General features: G+C 63.7%; 1 protein-coding gene across 1 annotated transcript; it reads left to right on the top strand.

Moving 5' to 3' along the window:
* Window positions 1-778: 778 nt before the first annotated feature.
* Window positions 779-14886, top strand: PPRC1 (PPARG related coactivator 1). The gene is given in 16 exon segments (XM_059821346.1): window positions 779-916; window positions 919-1167; window positions 5116-5259; window positions 5386-5538; window positions 5981-6097; window positions 6475-7539; window positions 7666-9376; window positions 9791-9844; window positions 10253-10313; window positions 10696-10763; window positions 10924-11722; window positions 13272-13445; window positions 13614-13677; window positions 13917-14038; window positions 14175-14326; window positions 14653-14886. Coding segments are annotated over 16 exon segments (5175 nt in total). The 3' UTR covers window positions 14757-14886.
* Window positions 14887-18816: the final 3930 nt, after the last annotated feature.

Here is an 18816-nt window from a genome sequence, read left to right as displayed (position 1 = left end):
TGCACTTGTGCTGCTGCGAGTATACCCCTGCACCCGAGACGAGCCTGCCATCTGGGTGCTGCATGTGAGGAGCCACAGGAGGTAACAGCACTCAAAGAGATTCTGGGCTTACTGAACAGGGGGTACCAGAACAGAGCCAGGCCAAGAGCTACGCACACCAGCATCCCCTGCCCCTTCCCGGGGAGCTGAGCTGGACCGCAGCTGTCTCAAAAGAGCCGAGTTCGGTTTTATCCCATCCTTTGCATCCTCCAGGCAGCTCTCTGCGTGCCAGCTCCAGAGAGCTGCACAAGCCCAAACCCAGGCTGTTAACTTGGTACCCAGTCCTGCCCCGCGGCCATGCGCAGTGGCTGCAGGGCAGCTCACGGTGCCCATCCTGCCTTTCACCCCGACAGATGTTTCGTTCCCCCTCGCCCACCACACGTGCGTGTCCCCCCATCGACCCCACGCGAGGTTTGGCTCGATGAAGCACCGTTTGCGTTGCTGCAAAGGCACCTCCCCGGCGCAGGGCAGGCTCGCAGCTCGGGGACAGCGAGCCCCGGCCGGGCGCTGCTCCTGCAACAGCTCTGTCCCCGCTTCCCGGGAGCCCAGGGGACGCCGGAGGCCGCCGCGCCCACGTGTGCGGCAGAGCCGGCAGCGGGGCGGGCCCCGCCGGCGCCGCGGGAAAACGCGCGGCCGCCCCGCCCCGATTGGGTGCTTCCCGCCAGTGACGCCCGCTCCGCCCCGCCCACCGCGCGCCGCAGGGCGGGGCCGACCCTCCTCGCCCTCGCCCGCCGCAAAGATGGCGGCGAAGCACGAGGGCCTGCCCGCCCTCAAGATGGCCGCCCGCCCCCCGCGGCCGGGCGCCCCCGCCGGCCGGCCTCCGCCGCTTGGCGCGTCGCCGGCGGCGAAGGGGTGCGCTCCCGGCCTGCCTCGCGCGGGGCGGGGCGGGGCGGGGCGGCGCGGTGGCCGCCGGGAGCTGTAGTGTGGGGCGGGCGGCGGTCACGTGCCGCGCCCGGCAGTGGCCGCGCTGGGAGCGGAGGCGCCAAGATGGCGGCGCTGCGGGGCGGAGCGGTGCCTGCCGCGGCTGGGGCCGTGGTCGGCGGCGCCGCGGCCAGGGCCGCTCCGCGAGGGCTGGCGGGCGGCGGAGCCCCGCGCGAGCCGCCCCTCCGCGCCGGCAGCCCCCTGCAGGTAGGTGGCGGCGGAGCGCGGCGGGCCGCGCCGTGACACGTGGAGGCCGGGGCGGCTCCCGCGGCGGCGGCGGCGGCACCACGTGTGCCGGGAGCGGGCCTGCCGCGCCGGCGGCGGGCGGGGGGCCCTGCATGGGCCGGGGGCGCCCCTCCTGCAGGCGGAGCGTGGCGCCCGGTGCTCTCCTACCGGGGTGGGGTGGCGACGGCACCGGCGCGGGGAGCCTCCGGGGCGGGGGGGCCGCAGCACGGCCCCGGGACCTGCCAGGGCGGGGGTCTCGGTGCACCCCGCGGGACGTGACACCCAGCCCCTGGGGAGTGGGGGCCGGGGGTGCGCCGGCGGGGTCGTCCGCCCCCCGCGGTCCCTCCACCCTGGCGCCGCCCTCCGCCACCTGCAGCTGCGGGGCGGGGGGGGGGCGGTTTGGGACACCGGCACCCGCCGGTTACGGTGGCAGGAGCTCCCGGTGGAGGACGCGGGGTGCTCCGGCCCGCTCCGGGGCCGGGGGGCTTCCCCCATCTGCACCGGGGGGCTTATCCCGGGGAAAGCGTCTGCCGTTCCGCGGCAGGTCTGGGGCGCCATGCTGCCGCCCGTACGCCGCGTCCCTGCCACCGCCGGTGTCACCGGCCCCGCTGGGACCCTGCCGGTGCCGGGCTGGGGTGCTGGGTGTGGGTGTGCTGCTGGCTGGACGGGGAGTGCGGGGGTGCGCCTGTGCTGTGCATCGGTTGGGATTTTGGGGAGCCGCACGCTTCTGCCTATTCCAGGGCGCTCCTGCCTAGCCAGGAGGCTGCCCCGGGGGCTCTGGGGGAGACCCTCCCACCCCAAGCCCGGGCAGGGGGACACCGAGCCCGTCTTGCCCTTCTCTGACGCAAAGGGAGCGGTCTGCGTTTGGGGAGGAGAGGTGTGCTCCCCCCTGGTGCTTCCCAAAAGCAGCTGAGGAATCCGCGGAGCATCCTCTGCCGCTGCTGCGCCAGCTGGCTGGAGCCCCCTGATTTCCCGGGCTCGCCCTGCATCCCGGCAGGCAGCAGCCCCGCACCCTTGCTGGCAGCTCCAACCAGGTGGGAGCTGCCTTGGCAGCCTGCCCGTGGCCAGCGCAGGGAGGATGGCCGCCCTCTGCTTGGGGCGTAGCCCCGGCACAGCACGCTGGGCACACGTGTCGTGTCGTGCGTCGCCAGCGTGGCTTGGACGGGCAGCTGCCCGCGGTGGCCTCAGTTGTGCCTCCTGGGTACTACAGCAGCGAGCGCAACGTCCCCTGCTCTGGTTGGGTGCCACAGGAGCTGGTGGTCACGCTCAGGCCGTCTCCGTCTCAAGCTGTTGGCTCAAATCCCAGCTCCCCGTGTGTCCAAAACTCACTCTAGGGCTGCGGGCATCCTCCCTTCTCCCCCGCAGTGCCGGCTGCTCAGGCACGGTGTGGCCCGAGCCTGTCCTTGAATGTCCCCGTGACCCGTGGCCTCTTCCCTGCTGAGCATAAAGCAAACACAGGGAGCTGGGAGGGCACGGAGGGTGTCCCCCCCAAGCTAGGGGGGGACAGGGGTCTCCGGCAGGGAGGAGAGCGGGCAGGGATGTGGGAGCAGGCTAGGCTGGTTCGTACCCCCGCCCCGACGCACAAGCGGTGAGGGCTGAAGGAGGTGCCCGGCCCCAGGTGGATCAAAGGGAGTCCTGGGGGAACGCAGCCTCCTTCGCTGGTGACTCATGGCTGTGGGACTCCTTGTTCCGAGGCGCTGAGTCAACGGAGTTGAGGAGGGCTTGGGAGATCGCCCACCCTCCCTCCCTCCTGGGCTGCGGGCAGGAGCCACGGGAAGAGGCCGTTTGAGTGGGAGGATTTTACTTCCCTCCCTCCAAACGTCCATCCAGCGCCTGTCGCTGCTGGAAACCTCTGATTAGATGCTGCCTTTGGGGAGAGCCAGCCCTGTGGCAAGACAGGCAGGGCCATGCAACCCTGGGGGCATCCCCCAGACCCCCTTGCTGTCAGCAGGCAGGGGTGAGCCAGTCCCTTGGCTGCTGATGCTCCACGAGCTCCCTCCCGCTGGCTCCTCTCTGGTGGCCTGGGTGCCTCTGCCTACCGGTCACCGCTGACTCAGGGCTGCACGCCGGCGCTTGGCAGTGCTGGGTGTGTGAGCCTGGGTGTGCTTCCCTGCTCCTCCCAGTATCTCCAGGAGGATTGGCTGGGAATCGCGGCCAGGCTGCGCTGTACGGCTCTCAGCAGGGCTCTGCACTGGGCTCTGACCTGCAGCCAGTGCTGGCTGAGGGAGGGGACTGGAGATGCTGAGCAAAAACTGCTCTGTAGCCTGATCTGCACGGCGAGGTGGAGTGGTGTGCCGGTGTCATTGGTGGGCTCCGCTTCCATGTGGAGAGCCCTGGGAGAGGGTCCCCGGACTGCCGAGCCACCCGCCAAGCCCCAAACCATTGCAGGCTCCTGCTCTTTGGGGCTGCCATGTCAGCATGCAGTAACAGGCTGGGGGGATTTGGGCCGGGTGGGTGTGGGGCATTGCTGGGGGGGGTCCTGGCTTTGATTCCCAGGCTGGTCCTGGGATGTTTGTGCTCCGAGGTTGCACGGGGCTCCTGGCTGTGCTGTGGCCAGAGGTGCCTGCTCTGTCTGATGGGGCCAAGTCTCTGAAGAGCCCCAGGGAGCAGGGGTTTGGGCATGTGGCTTTGGTGCTGCCATAGTTTAGGAAATCCCTATTTAGTTGAAATGCTTGCTGTCCCTCTGGTGCAGCTTCCCTCTTGCCAGAAGAGGATTTCAAAGTGCAGGCAGGTCTTGTACAGGGATGGGGGGCATTTTGTCCTGCGTCGGCTCAGGCTTGTGCAAGCTGTGGTACCTGTGAGAAACACAGATGAGCTGCATCAGGTGCACATCCCCCAGGGTTTGGCCAAATTCTTCCTGTGCTGCTGCGGGGGGAGGACGGCTTGCTGCTTGCTCCCTGCCAGCTTTGGGAGGGAGGTGTGCTCTCCCAGGGCCCTGTCCTTGGTGCCCTTATCTTCCCTGCCTGCATTATCTCTGCCTAAGCCCATCTGCAAACAGGAATTCGCATCCTGTCTCGTGCCGAGGACACGCCTGCGCTGCTGCTCTGCTCCTGGCAGAGGCTCTGTGTCTGGTGGCTGTACTCGGCCAGGGGCTGCAGCCCCTGCCCTCGCCCAGCATCTTGCTTTTCCTGACCGCCCTGCAGCGCTGGGCTGTTTGGCATCCTGGAGTGCAGTGCAAAGACCTTTCCAAAGTTATCCGGCATTACCTGAACATCCCTGGAGCTGGCTGGGGGTCTGGAAAGGATGTGGGGCTGGGAATTTGAAGGAAGAACAGCAACAAAGCCAGTTTGGTCCTGGATCGTGAGCACAGCCTGTGTCCTCTTGCAGCAGAGGTGTCAGGGTAGGGCCCGGCAGTGGCAGCCGGCTGCATCCCTGTTGCTGACTCCTGCGCTTTTGTTATGAATTTCGTAGTGTTTTTGGGCTTATCTGAAGCGCCGACAGCCGGAGTTGGAGGGAGCACGTGATGCTCTGTGGGGTGGGGGGGAGCCTGCCTCTCCTCTCCCCATCCAGCACGAGCGATGTGTGGTGTTGGGCAAACCCTGGGAATTGCTGGGGATTTATTGATTGGTCTTTCCCAATCCTGTAACTGTGGAGCTAATTGGGCAGGAGTTTTTGGTATGGAGGCATCCCTGGTAATTGGAAAGGGTCTCAGGCTGAAAGCAGCCCAGGGCTTTGTGCAGTGGGGTGGACTGGCCAGAACCTCTCCTGAAGAGCAAGGCAGGAAGGTCACCTGTGTCATCCTTCTGACCTGCAGTGCGGCCGTGTCCTGCCTGCCCGCCCTGCGTGTTTGGGGGTGCTGGGGGTGTGGCAGTGAGCTTAGCCGCTGTTTGCAGCGCAAGCTGTCGGGAGCCCACGTGCGCTGTGGAGGAGATTGGCGCTGGTAGTGGTGCTCTGCAAAGTGTTTACCTGGCTCCTCATGCTCCTCGACAGTGCTTTTCCCTGGAGGAGGACGACCTGAACTTAACGTCGCTGGACGCAGAAACCATCTTGGAGGCTGAAGAGATCCTGGGGACGATGCAGAACTATCTTGACTCCTCTGTGATCTCTATCATCGAGGACCTCTCTCTGAGTGAGGTGGGAGCCCGTGCGCGGGAAGCAGAGGCTGGGCTGGCTCCGGCTGTGGCATGGGAGGGGGTGGCGGCAGCATCCCCCGTGGCTGTGCCCTGCCGCCCCCTGAGACCGCCCCTGCCCTTGCAGCAGAGCAAGGCCTGCCTGGATGCGCAGAACGAGCTGTCCCTGCTGACTGCCATCACTGAGATCCTGGACAGCACTGACGATGAGACCCTGTCCCCCTTTGACACCATCATGGATGCAGAGCTGCTGACCTCTCCTCGGGAGCGGGAGAATCCCTCGGTGAGTTGCAGGGCAGAGCCAGCCCGACCCCAAAACAGGTGGGAAGATGCTCAGCAGGGCTCTGTCAGGTCCTGGCACGAGGGTGCCCTGAGGTGGTAGGACCCTGGTCCCCCGTGCCCTGGGACAATCCCTGTGACCAGCGACATGAAAGAAGGGCTGAGCCAGCCCTGGACATCACTGGGGCTCCCGTGCAGTCTCAGGGGGCCATGCCTTCACCTTGGGTCTTGGTGTAGAGCCAGATATGTGCCAGAGGCTCCAAGAAGCAGCATGTCCCCTTGTCCATGACCAAGTGGGGCTGTGTGTGCCGTGGGTGAAACAGGGCTGAGCTTGCTCCCGGGCTCCGTGGGGTGACATACATGGCTGTTGCAGGGCCAGGGTTGGCCTGTCCCCTCCAGCAGCAGAAACCTGCTCCTGCCTCATGCTCTGTCTGCCTTCTCTCTAGTTTCAGAAATTTCTCAGCTTATCCCGGCCATCACTGGAGTGCGAGAGCCCTGCCCTGGAGCAGCCCAAGGCTCTCAGGCCTCTGAGCAGCAACAGCAGTCTCTCTGTGGTTGGGAAGGTGAGCAGCTGAGGGAGGAGTGGTGTCGGGGTGGTGCTGGGGTAATTGTGTTCCTGCTGCTGCCCCCCAGCCCCTGCCTGCCCACCGGGCACAGGCATACTCTCCCAGAAGCGATGCCTTTACAGGGCACCAGTAGCAGTGGGAACAGAGACTGCCCTGGCTGATGGGTGCTGTGGGACTGGGGATGCTGTTAATGTCCCCATAGGGGTGGTGGGTTTCCAGCTCTGTTGTGTTTTACTGGGGGGGTCAAATGTGTTTCAGCTTTTCATCCACCCAGGGGCTTTGCTGCAGAGTTGCAGCAGACCCACAGTTGGCTGTGCCTCAGGGGCTCAGGTGAAAGCCCAGGAGCTGACACTTGCTCTGGTTTCCCTTCCCAGACTGACACAGACCTGGCTTGGGACCGTGCCACTCATGGCCTCGAGGATCTGGCACTGCCAAAGAAGCAAGTCTGCAGCACCCCGAGGGTAGAGAGGAAGCTGGGCCGGCACTGGGCCCGAGAGCAGCCCCTGCCGCAGCGCAGCGACGGGGAGGAAGAGGAGGAGGAGGCTGCCTTGAGCCCAGAGCTAGACAGCAGCATGGAGGCTGCAGAGTTTTGCGTGAGTGGGGCCGGGGCAGTGCTGGAGGAGCGTGAAGACCCCTGCATCATCAACACGGGTGACGTGTCCCTAAGCGAGTTGGTGAAGTCCATGCACCCCTACTGCCTGCCCACTTTCACTGTGTGCCTGGACCCCGAGGCAGAGCCCGTGGCCAAGGAGCTCCTGAGTGGTCCCGTCTTGCTGGAAATTGTGCCTGGTGAGGGGGAGAGCATGGAGATCCCCGTGGTGCTGCAGCCACTGGCCCCCAGCTTCCCTAGCCAGGAATCCCAGCTCCTGGGAGCAGAGGAGGGTACCAGAGAGTCAACCCCAGAGGATCGAGAGGAGCTGCCAGGAGCTCCAGCCCAGGAAAACGGGATGAAGGAGGAGAAACCGCCTGGGAAGGAGCCCTCCTGCACTACCCCAGAGAACATGTTGCCACCAGAGACAGCAGCACCCGGAGCCTGGAGCCCTGACAGCAGGTCCTGGCGCAGCGCAGAGTCACCGGCAGACAGCAAACGTGAGGGCACTGAGAAGGGACGTGGCCGTGAGAGAGCAAGGAAGAGTCGGAAAAAGAAAGCAGAGGAGGACCAAAGCGAGCAGGCCAGGCCAGGCAGGGACTGTGTGGCCCACCGGCTCCGCTCGGCTGGCTCCGGGCAGCCTCCGGGCCAGCCGCCCACCAGCCGGCGGCGGGCAGCACGTCCCTCCGTCCAGGTCTCGGACTTCCTGGCACAGCAGCTGGAGCGAGCCCGGAAGGAGGGGCAGATGGAGCTGCGTGCTGAGCGGGCGCCACGGCCCCGGGGCAGGCCCCGGAGCATGGCTGGGGCCTCCCTGTCCGAGAAAGCGCAGCCGGAGCCACAGAAGGAACTGGCGCCAGAAACGGCGAGCATGGCCCCGGAGCCTGGGAAAGCGCAGCAGGAGCCACAGAAGGAGCTGGCGCCAGAAACGGCGAGCATGGCCCCAGAGCCCGAGAAAGTGCAGCGGGAGCCACAGAAGGAGCTGGCGCCAGAAATGGTGAGCATGGCCCCAGAGAAGGCTGAGAGCATGGTGCCTCTGGAGAAGACTGCACCAAGCGCGGAGGAGCTGCCACCAGCAGCCCAGCATGGCCCAGCAGACCAGGATGAAGGCGAGGGGGATGCACAGCAGGCTGCTGGACAGGGCAACGGGGTCTTGGAGGCTGCCTCTCCACTCCCGGAGCGATGCGTGGGGCTGGAGACCCCCCAGAGCCTGCCGGTGGCAGAGCTGAGCGAGGGCCTGCCCAAGGAAGCCAAGCCCAAGGCCTTAAGCTTGCGGGAATACCGCATCCGCATGCTGCACCGCCAGCCCAGCCCGGGTGGCAGGAAGGATGGAGAAAAGCAAGCGGCCAGCAAGTGGCCCAGTGTCCCCGAGCCTCCAAAAGAGCTGGCGGAGATCCCCTGCCTGGTGTCACCTGTGCGCCCTGCCACTGAGGTGGCCAGCACTCAGAAGAGCCCGGAGAAACCCGCCAGCCTTGCTGCTGTCCCTTCCACCGGCAAAGCTCTCACTGCTCCGGCTTCGGCTCCGACACCCGCCGTGGCTCCGGCACCTGCCACGGCTCCACCACCCCTGTCAACACCAATGCCTTTTGTCACACCAAACATGCCCCCAGCCACGGGGGCAGTCCCCGCCGGGATGCCACCAACCTCTGCTGGTGCTTACGCCCTTTACCCCCCAGTGCCTTCCTGGCCCTGCTTCGGGCCGCAGCCTGTGGGCTGCCATGGTTTGCCCCCACCGCCCAGCGTTGGCTCCCCCAGTACTTTTCACATGGTGCCTGGCCTCCCGCCTCCAGCCATGGCCTGGCCCCCGCCAGCTGTGCCACCCCCACCTCCCTTTGGCCCTGGGGGCCCCTATGCCCCGGTAGGGTGGGCCCCGCCATCCTACTGGCCAGGAATCCCCATGCCGCCTCCGGTGCCTCCCCTGGCATACGGGGACCCCGGAGCAGCGCTGCAGGGTGCTGCCGCCTTCCCGGCTGGTGGCCACCCCAACACGGCCCTCCTGCACGGGCAGCCTCCCGCCGCCCCAGCACTCAGCTGCCTGGAGCCACCAGCCTTCCCCACCCAGCCGCCTGCTGCCCTGCCTGGTGAGACGGGGGCAGCAGGTAGCCTGGCCAGGCCGGCCACTGGCAGGGTGTCGGACCCCAGGAGGCAGGCACGGCTGGCAGGGGAGAGCTCTCTCCCCAAGGCCCCTCTGGCCCCAGCCCCTGCCCAGCCCCTGGCAGCCCCATCGGCTGCCGCTGCCCAGCCCAGCAGGGTTCCTCCTGCAGTGCCAGCCCAGCACACAGCGGCCCCCCAGGCTGCCCCCACCCAGCCTCCCGAGGAGCCCCTGCCTGTAGCCCCCACCCAGCTCCCAAAGGCCCCCCCAGCTGTCATTCATTGCCCTATGGAGGTGTCCCCTGCTGCTGGCCCTGTTGGGGAGTCCCCTGGCACCCATGCCACGGAGGAGGCTGCAGGGCTGGGCAAGGGGTCAATGGAGAAAGCCCTGCCAGAGCCCAAGGTAGCTTCTGGGCAGGAGCCGCCTGGCGAAAAATCCACCTCCCAGGCTGTGGCACCACCGCCAAAAGCAGGTCAAGAGAGCAGCCTGCCCGCCAAGGCACCTGCTGTGCGGCTGTGGAGGCACCAGCCGCTCCTCAGCCCGGCACAGCCCAGTGACAGCAGCAAGGACATCGTGCAAGCCTTCATCAGCGAGATCGGTGAGTGGGAGGGCTGCAGGGTGCTGGGTGCGCGTCACCAGTCGGCAAGGCTGTGGTGCTGCCAGCAGCTGTGGGTAGTGGGACCGGTTTGTGGCACTTCTGGGGGCAAGGGTGGCAAAGCTGCGCCCGTGGGCTTGCAGTCTTCCTAGTGCTCTGCCAGGATGTTGCCTGCAGTGGGTGGTCTGGGCTGACTGTGCCCAAACTGGTCCCTCCTGGGGCTGCAGAGCCAGGTGCTTCTGTCCTCGCTATGAGAGATGCAGAGCTGCTGCAGGCTCTGCTGCTGCTTCTCCTCCCCAGCACTTGCCCCATCACCCGGGGAAGCTGATGCAGGGGGAGGATGGGGCCGGTGTGCATCCCTGTGGTGCTGGGAGGGTTTTGGCTGACTTGACTTGCTGTGTTCTCTCCCTGGCCCAGGGATTGAAGCCACCGACCTGTCCAGCCTGCTGGAGCAGTTTGAGAAGTCTGAAGGTGCGGATCCAGCATACCGTCCCCTGCGGGGCTCCCTCCATACCACACCAGCCTCCCTGGGCTGCCCATGCTCCCTGCGACGGGGTGGGAGCTGGGTGGCTGGGATGCTGCTGCTTGCAGGCTGGTGTTACCCTGCCTGAGTGCTTTGTGCCAGGGGTATCTCTGCACCCATCTCTTTCCTGGCCTTTGAAAGCGGCCAGGGGTCCCTGGGGCGGCTGAGGGGATGGTGAAGAGCCTGGGAAGGAAAGGGGACGCGCAGCAGCTCTCTGCAAGGAGCTGGGTTGGGGCACCATGAAACCTCTCCCTGGCTGTGCCCAGGGTGCTCTGTGTCCCCCCCTGTATGCAGGGTCCATCCCCCACCTCCAGCCCCAGCCTCCCACTGCCCTCACCCACCCTCTCTCTTTTCAGCCAAGAAGGAGGAGGCTCCTGTGCAGCCCCCCGAGGACAGGCGGCCGGCAGGGAGCTCCGGGTGAGTACCGAGACTTCTGCAGCCTGTGCCTCAGCATGGAGCCTGGCAGAGGGCTGAGCCCTCCCTTTGGCAGGGGCATGGGGCAGCTGGGCAGCATTGGTTCTGGCAGGGTCCAAACTGTGCTGGGGGCTGCACCCGCCAGCCCAGGAGGAGCTGAGCTCTTTGCTGGGCTGGGTGTCAAAGCTGGCACCGAGGGGGGGAAAAACTGGGGGAAGCAGTGATGGGCATGACCGGGTTGTGCAAGCTGCATCCTTGCAGCTCTCTCGGATCCTCTGTTCCCCTTGTCCAGGCAGGGGGGGCAGCTCGGGTGGGTGCCGCAGGCGTGGGGACTGGGGCTGGGCTTTGTCCACTGTGTTTGACAAAGCTCCTTTCCCCTTCTCAGGCCTGAGACCCAGCAAGACAGGAAGCCCCCGGACAGCCTGCAGGCCTCTGAGCTGGCCAACGTGGCAGGTAATGCCCAGGGTGAGGCAGGAGAGCCTGCCATGCCCAGGCAGGGGCTGTCAGGCTGGGGGAGACCCCAGGGCTTGAGGGGAGGTGGGCTGGGAGGGAGCCCCAGGTGGGCAGGTTGTAGCAAGGGGCTGCTCTTGAAAGCCCTCCGGTGCTCTCGCAGGCCTCACCCCCCCAGCGACGCCTCCCCACCAGCTCTGGAAGCCATTGCCTGCTGTCTCGCTGCTCGCCAAGGCCAAATCGCCCGGGTCTGCACCCCAGGAAGGGCCCCAGAAGACGGCCAAGCTGATGAAAGCCAAGCCACTGTCCCAGAGCAAGCTCCAGGGGAAGAGCCTGGCACCGGCCCCTGCCAGCTCAGCCCCCAGCCACGTCTGCTCGGGAGACCACGACTACTGCATCCCGGGTGCGGCGCGGCCAGAGAGCAGCAGCAGCCCCAGCACGCAGCCCCCTGCTGAGGGCGGCTCCCGCTGGAACGTCAAACACCACCGGGACATCACTATCAAACCCATCTCCTCCTTATCCAAACGGACGCTGGACCAGCCCAAGCCCACCCCGCCAGCCCCCACCACCACCGTGGGGCCCAGCCAGGAGCCCCTGGGGACAGCCTGCCTAGGCCCCCTGGATTATCGGACTAGTGTCCCCAACAAGGCCACCGCTGGGTGCAGCAGCCCCCCCACCTCAGTGCTCCTGTCTCCAGCCGCGTCTCCCTGCCGTGACCAGGAGGTGCGGACTCCCAGTGCCCAGCCCAGCCGTGCTACTGCCAAGAGGTCCCTGCGCTGCTACCGGAGACCCCGGGACTCACCCAGCCCCTCTGCTGGCAGCTGGAGGGCTGGCCGGAGCCGTGCCAGCCGTTCTTTCAGCTCCAGTTCAGATGGAGCTAGCGAGTCCTCATCTTCATCTTCATCCTCGTCCTCCCGATCCCGGTCACGGTCGTTCTCCCCGCCTCCCAAGCGGTGGCGAAGGTAAGCGGTGTCTGCTTGCTCTTTGTGCAACTGCCTGGTGGCTGGTTTTTTGCAAGGGTGCTCAGACACCTCTTTATGGACCTACCTAATGGCTGTATTTGATCTTTTTGTCCCTGTGGTCCCCCTGAAGGGGTGCCTGGCTTGCAGAGACTAGGGGAGCTGCTGTGAAACCCTGTCAGTGGGTGTCTGGCTGAACCCCATGTCTGGGCAGGTATGCCTGTAAAGCCACCTCTGAGCCAGACTTCCTTACCCCTCCTGGAGCACCATGGTACAAGTCCTTGGCTGCACCTTGACTTTTGGATGCTTTTTCTGGGGTATTAATGCAGGTGTTGGTGTTTGTGCTGTGGGGCTGGTGCAGCCCTAGGTATAGAAGTGAGGGGAGCCACAGTAGCAGCAGGGAGCTGCTGGAGGCAAACAGAGAAAAACCTGTCTGGCTTGGCTGCCTCAGGAGCTCCCTGTACTCCTTATGGAAGTGGCTGCATAGGAAAGTGGGGCGGCTTGGTCTCCGAGGAATGTGTTTCTTTTGGAGTCGTTGTTCATCTGAGTGATGTGCAGCCTGTCCCAGCTGGCGTGGGAGGCACTGGAGCTGTCGAGGGATCCCTCATCCACCCTTCCCTGGGTGTTCAGCTAGTTCTGGAGACATCCCAGGTCACCAGGCATGAAGGGCTTGTCCAACCAAGGCCCCTCCATGGGTGGCTAATAGGTGTGGAGGCTGGAGCAGGAAAAGGCTTGTATATAGTGCTGTGCCCCAGGGATCTGCAGCTCAGGGACTTGCCCCATCTGGCTTGGCTTTCCAGCAAATGCAGTCAGCCCTGTGCTGGGAATATCCCCATGGACTGACCTGCTGTCCTCCAGGAGAATATGTGGCAGTACCAGGCAGCACTCCCCGCTTGGGGCCTGGGTTTGCCTATGGCGGGGATTACCTGTGGGCAGCATGTTTGGAGAGGGACCCTGTTGTTGCCTGGAGGCAGCACAGCTTGATCCCAGAGGGGTTTCCGTCCTGCTGCCCTTAAGCTTTGCCTGGCTCTGCCAGAGAAGCTCTTGTGGGCAGGGGGCTCTGGGCAGAGAAGCCCAGCCCTGTCACAGTGTATGCCCCATCCCTCGGTGTGGTTCAAGGCACGTGCGGCATCCATTTGCATGGCTGTTGAGTGCAACGCAGATGTGATGGCTCCAGTGTCGCCCTGTGCACCATGTGGGGCTCAGCACAGCAGCCCCGGCCCCTCCTGGGCCCTTGCCCAGCCGTGGCCATGTGCTGCACGGTTCCTCCATGACTATTTCTTGCTCTTCAGAGGCTGTGCCTGGTGTCAGCCTGCTCCCTTTTTGCTGTGGTGTTTGGAGCCAAGTGGAGCAACATCTCTGTACTGTTGTTACTGCCCCAGCAAACTCGGGCAGAGGTTTCCATAGCCCCGCTCACCCTGGGGATGGGCCCTGTCTGAGTGGGGTGCCGGCTACCTTGGGGTGGATGAAGGCTTTTTTTTTTTTCTCCAGAGCCTCGTGGTGTCAGGCACAGGGAGTGCTTGATGCTGAACTGTGTTTCTCCTTAACCCAGGTACCGCTCAAGATGTTCCCACAGCTCCTCCTCCCGCTCCAGCTGTGGCTCGTGTGGCAGGTCCCGGGACAGGTCCTCATCCTCATCGTCCTCCTACTCGTCCAGGTCCACATCCTGCAGCCAGTCCCGATCCCGCTCCCCCTCGCCCCGCAGGAGGAGTAATAGGCGGAGAAGGTGAGTGTGGCCACCCTGCAGGGATGTGAGCTTCCCTGGACTCATCTCCTCCTGTGTCCTGGGCAGGGGTGGACCCACTCCTTGAGTATCTCCCTTGTGTCCAGGATCACTCTCTTCTGGCACCCCCCATGACCCTGTAGCTCATGTGTCTGGTTTCTGCCCTGCCAGATACAGTTACGATGCGCAGGACCACTACCAAAGGCAGAGGATCCTCCAGAAGGAACGTGCAATAGTGAGTGCTTTGTGGCTGGGAAGCTGGGGCTGGGGATTTGGGGCTCCCCAGCCCCTCCATTACTTCAGAAAGCCACAGCCTGGCAGGCAGCATTGCTGGGAGGCTCTGGCCAGGGCATGGTGTAATGGGTGGCGATGCAGGGAGGGCGCTCTGTGTGATAGGTCCTGCTTACAGGGAGGGCTTGGAGGTGCTGAGTCTTCCCATTCCTGTCTCACGGGACGGTGCATCCTTGCCCGCAGGAGGAGCGACGAGTTGTGTTCATTGGCAAGATCCCCAGCAGGATGACGCGGTCGGAGCTGCGGCACCGCTTCTCTGTGTTTGGGGACATCGAGGAGTGCACCCTGCACTTCCGTTCCGAGGGGTAGGAGCTGCAAGGACATGGGGCAGCCCCTTTCCAGGGATGGCTCCTCTTTTCCCATTCCTCAAGGGGATGGTGCAGACCAAGGGGGGACAAACATACTGCATTGCTGCTGATTTTCTTCCTTCTCTGGCTCCAGGGACAACTATGGCTTTGTCACCTACCGCTATGCCGAGGAAGCCTTTGCTGCCATTGAGAGCGGGCACAAGCTGCGGCGCCCAGACGAGCAGCCCTTCGACCTGTGCTTCGGCGGCCGCCGGCAGTTCTGCAGGAGGAACTATGCTGATCTGGGTGAGTCATGCAGCCCCTGAGCTGGGGGGGGAAACCTGGATCCACTCTCCTTCCCAGAGGTGGGGGCATCCCCATCCTTGGGGTTAGTCAGGCTTGGCTGGGCAGGGCCATGTCCAGGGATAGTCCTGCCCCGAGGGCAGGTTGGACAGGGGCTCCCCATCCCTCCAGTGCTGTGATGGAGGCCAGCTCCAGTCCTCCATCAGCCCAGCTCTGGGTCTGGAGGTTGGCACGTGAAGCGAGATGGGAAGGAGTTGCTGCAGGGATGGCCAGAACTGTGTCCCGGTGTCCCCGTGGCTGAAGGCAGCCTCTTCCTGTGTGTCTTCCAGACTCAAACCGGGAAGATTTCGACCCAGCCCCTGTCAAGAGCAAGTTTGACTCCCTGGACTTCGACACGCTGCTGCGGCAGGCACAGCGGAGCCTGCGGAGGTAGCGGCAGGCGAGGCGGAGCGCCCGCCCCCACTTTTATACTCAAATACAAAAGACAAAAAAAGTATGGAGAGAGAGATGGGGTTTTTAAGAAAAAGAAAAAGGAAAAAAAGAAATTTGTTTTATAACCAATATTTAAGGAGGACGGGTCATTTGCCTTTGACCGGAAGGGCCCAGGCGAGTGGCAGCCCCAGGCTTGCCCCAGCCACGTAATAAATGCGGATGCCCAAACAGCAGTGCTGCCTCGTCTCCTCCTTCATGTGGGCTGTTCCCAGGCGTGGGCTCGGGCTGTACCCCCTCAGGACCCCGGGGGCTCCATGCTTGGGTCTGCCCCAAGAGAGATAGCACAGGTTGGGGACTGGATGCGGGAGTGGGGCATCTGGGGAAAGTGGGGCAGGACTGGGGTCACCGAGCTGCTCTGAGGGGTCTGTGGCAGCCTCCACATGGCCTGGCACAGGGTGATCACCCCTTTGAGGACAGGCAGCGCAGACCCCTCTGACCATTTCTTGGGCTCTGCTGGAGCAAGGACTTGGCACCCCAGCCCTGAGGCGCCTGGCTGGGTTTTGGGGCCACCTGCACCTCCCGTGGTGGCCACGGAGGGGCAGTGCAAGATCCTCCTCCACCGCGGCTCCCTGCTGCGGGCTGGAGTGCAGGGGGCTTTAGCCCCTGGCAGGAGCATGGGCAGGGGTCTGCCTGCTCTGAGGGCAGCATGCACAGCCATGGCATCTGCCTGTCCCCTTCGAGCCTGCTGGTTGGTTTTGCTCCACTCGCCAGAAGGGGAGGGATCTCTGGCATCTCAGCTCTGGGTGTCCCCCAAGAGAGAGGTGTTGGTGTGAGTGCAGAGAAGTTACAGGCATCCGCAACGGGCAGAGCGCAGCGGGATGGTGCTTGGCAGAGGAAGGATGGACAGTGACAGGGAGGGCATGCAGGATGCCTGTCCAGGCCCTTCCGTGCACTGCGGCTCCTGAAGAAGAAGGGCGATCCCAGGCAGGGCCCAAGGGAGCATGCTTGGTCCTGCTGCCTGCACCTCTCCCTGAGCCAGCAGTGCCAGGGCTTTGCACCCCACTCTTGTGCTGGGAGCCAGAGATATCCCCTGCCGCAGGCTGCTCCTGGGCTGGGACAAGCCTGGGGATCCCCAGCACTGGAGTGGGGCTGAGCTGGTACTGCTGGCTGGAAACCCCAAGATAGCATTGAGCACCCCGGCTTTGGGACTGGGACAGTCTTGGGCAGGGTGCAGTGGTACCCATTTGGGCCCCCTCTCAGCATACCCTGGGGTGGGGGATCCTGCAGCCACCCCGCTGGGCTCTGCAGAGCTGGGGGAGCGTGGAGGGAAGGGATGGGCAGGGGATGGACCCCCGCTAGGGCTCCTCACAGTGCCTGGAGTGGGAGGGGTCTGGTCAGGGGGTTCAGCCAGGCTGATGCTGATGCTACCACCTGGATCATGCTCAGGCCTCTGAGGCCCTTTTGGGGGTGTGTCTGGGGTGCTGCAGCAGTCCTGTGGTCTGGGATTAGCACAGTGGATGGTGCCCACTTGTGCCGTCTTTGCTCCCCTGGATGGAGAGGGATGCTCCTGCGTGCATGCTGGGTGACTTGTGCCACTCCATAGCTCGGCCCAAGGAGGCCTCCACGGTACTGCAGGTACGTAGGGTGCAGTGAGGCTGCCAGCGGGGCGAGCCCCAGGGTGAGCTCCCACCCTGTCCTCTTCTGCCTGGCCCTGGACTTTGCACAAAGGAGGGTCCAAGGAGGCGGCTGCAGGCAAAGGGATGGCGGGGGGAGGCAGGCAGGGGGCTGTTAATCAGTAATGCAGCTCTTCACGGAAACGTTGGCTTGGCAGGAGGGGGTGAAAGCCAGTGCCCGGCAGGGACTTGGGGGTAGGATGTGAGTGGCCCTTTCAGGGACTCTGTGCAAACCCCTATTGCTGCAGCACACATGCAGCCTCTTTCCCGCCCAGGGCAGCTGGGCTGATTGTGGCACTGACAGGCGTCTCCCTGGTCTCCGAGCTGCCACAGCAGCGCTGGGGGCGTGTGGATCCAAGCAAGAGCATTGCAGGGAAGAGCGCCTGTTCAACCAGCTGCAAAAACACTCGCAAGCTGTAGGCTGATTCAGGTCTGAAGAAAGGCTCATGAGCCCAAAAGCTGGGTTGCTTTCTCCAACTGTTTTAGCTGGTCTCAAAGTTTCTTCACAGGCTTTCCTTGAACCTCTGCTGCAGCTTTGGAGGCAGACGGGAACTGGGAATGTCATGGGGAAGCTGGAGCAGGGCATGGGGGACGTCTGTTGGCAGAACAACCCCTGGGACCCTGGGGGGGATGTGCTACCCCATGGACTTGAGGTGTGTGCATTTGGGCAGCCCTGTGAGCACAGCTTCACCCCAAATGCGTGTGCCACTGGCCGCAGTGCGGCATGACTGTGTCCTTGCTTTCCTGGGGCTGGGCTGCACATGGTCCCCTCTCCTCATTCCTTGCGAGTGAGGAAAGGCAGGGGGTGTGAAAGCGTTTGTGTTGCCAAAAGAATTAACACCCTGCTGTTGTGCCCTATAAATCTTTCAAGTGTTAGAGGCTGGCTTTATCCCCCCGTGTTACAGTTTAATGGTTTCCGTTAGCAATAACCTGGCTCTGTGTCTGGGGTTATTGATTTAAGGTCTGTTGTGGAGGGTGTGAGAGTTGCAGAAAGGTGTTTTCCTGCCGCCCAGCCGGCGGCAAAGGCACCGTTGCAAAGAGGAGGCAGGAGAGCAGGAAGCAGTGCACAGCCAGCTCTTTGGAAGTGTAGGTGCTGGCAGGAGCTGTCTAGAGAGGATCAGGGGACAGCGGTGAGGAGCAGCACTTGGAGCATGTCCCTTGCTCAGCCCTGCAGCCAGCAGGGAAGCCTGCAGCCACAGAGGTGAGTGTAGCTGTCATGGTAGCAGGGCAGCGTGGATGCATCCCCTGAGCTCTAACACAGGTGGGACATTCCTGCCTTTGACTCTTGTTGGAGTTGTTGCGTGCATGGACGGCCCCTGGCTCAACGGCTGCCAGCTCTGTGTGCTCCCCCATGCCAGCTGGACCACCCTGCTGTGCTGCAGACAGCCCAGTTTGGGAGTTTGGACCTGGAGCTCCCAAGGCAGGGCCATGCCTTGGCTCTCCTCTGCGCACATCGATAGGTAAGTCCTGCTGGTCGCTGTATCACTGGCCCAGAATAGTACCCCTCAGCTTGCAGATGCCCTTTGGAAGAGACGGGGGTGCAGCTCATGCACAGCCTTTGCCCTGCTGGCATCAGGGGTACCCATGGGGGTTTCCCCTGCCAGAGGCATGCCAGAGGTGATGAGGGGCAGAGCTGGGGCTTTGTAGGGACCCCAGCTCCTGGGGGGAATCTCTTAGAAGCAAATCCGCTTCACCCAAGGCACGCGGTGCATGTAGGACAGCCAACCTTCCTCCTACAAGTTGTAGCATCCTTTGGCATCCTTTGCTGTCTGTGTGAGTGGCTCTGCCCCGAGCTGCAGCAGCCCATGGCTGGGGACTACATAGGGGGTGTTTTCTGAGGGGTCACTAAGCAGAGCTTGAGGTTTTCACTCTGTTTCTCTTCAAGGCACTCTCAACCTTTCCCTTTCTGTTCCTGCTGCAGACTCCACTCTCTTGTGGTTGTCCCTAACCCTCCCTGCACCAGACCCGGCCGGCTGCACCCTTCTGCTGGAACAAACTCCCAAGGGACTGATGCTGATTTCACACCTTCCTCCTCCCTTTCCCTTCTTATTCCCTCTTGCATTAGTATGTCCTGAACATGAACTCCAAGCTAGAAAGCCACTTGTCTTCAGGAAAGGTTATTCTGGGACCTTGGAGTTGGATGCTGCCAGGTTCCAAGCACCCACATTGCCATGAGGTGGGTGTGCTTTTCCACACTTGGGATGTTCACACTTAAGATCCAACTTAAGATGTGCAGTGTGCTCATCCTGAAAGTTGACAGGGACCCCTGTGGGGAGAGGTGCCAGGCACGAACCTAGCTACACAGTGGTCCTTGCTGTTTGCACCGATTCCCTTCCTTGGGATCACCAGTCCTTGAGATTCAGACTGACTCCACGCATCCAAGAGCTC

The sequence above is a fragment of the Gavia stellata genome, chromosome 9 (genome assembly GCF_030936135.1).
Source record: "Gavia stellata isolate bGavSte3 chromosome 9, bGavSte3.hap2, whole genome shotgun sequence".
Taxonomy (NCBI): domain Eukaryota; kingdom Metazoa; phylum Chordata; class Aves; order Gaviiformes; family Gaviidae; genus Gavia; species Gavia stellata.
This window is presented reverse-complemented; position numbering and strand designations above follow the sequence as displayed.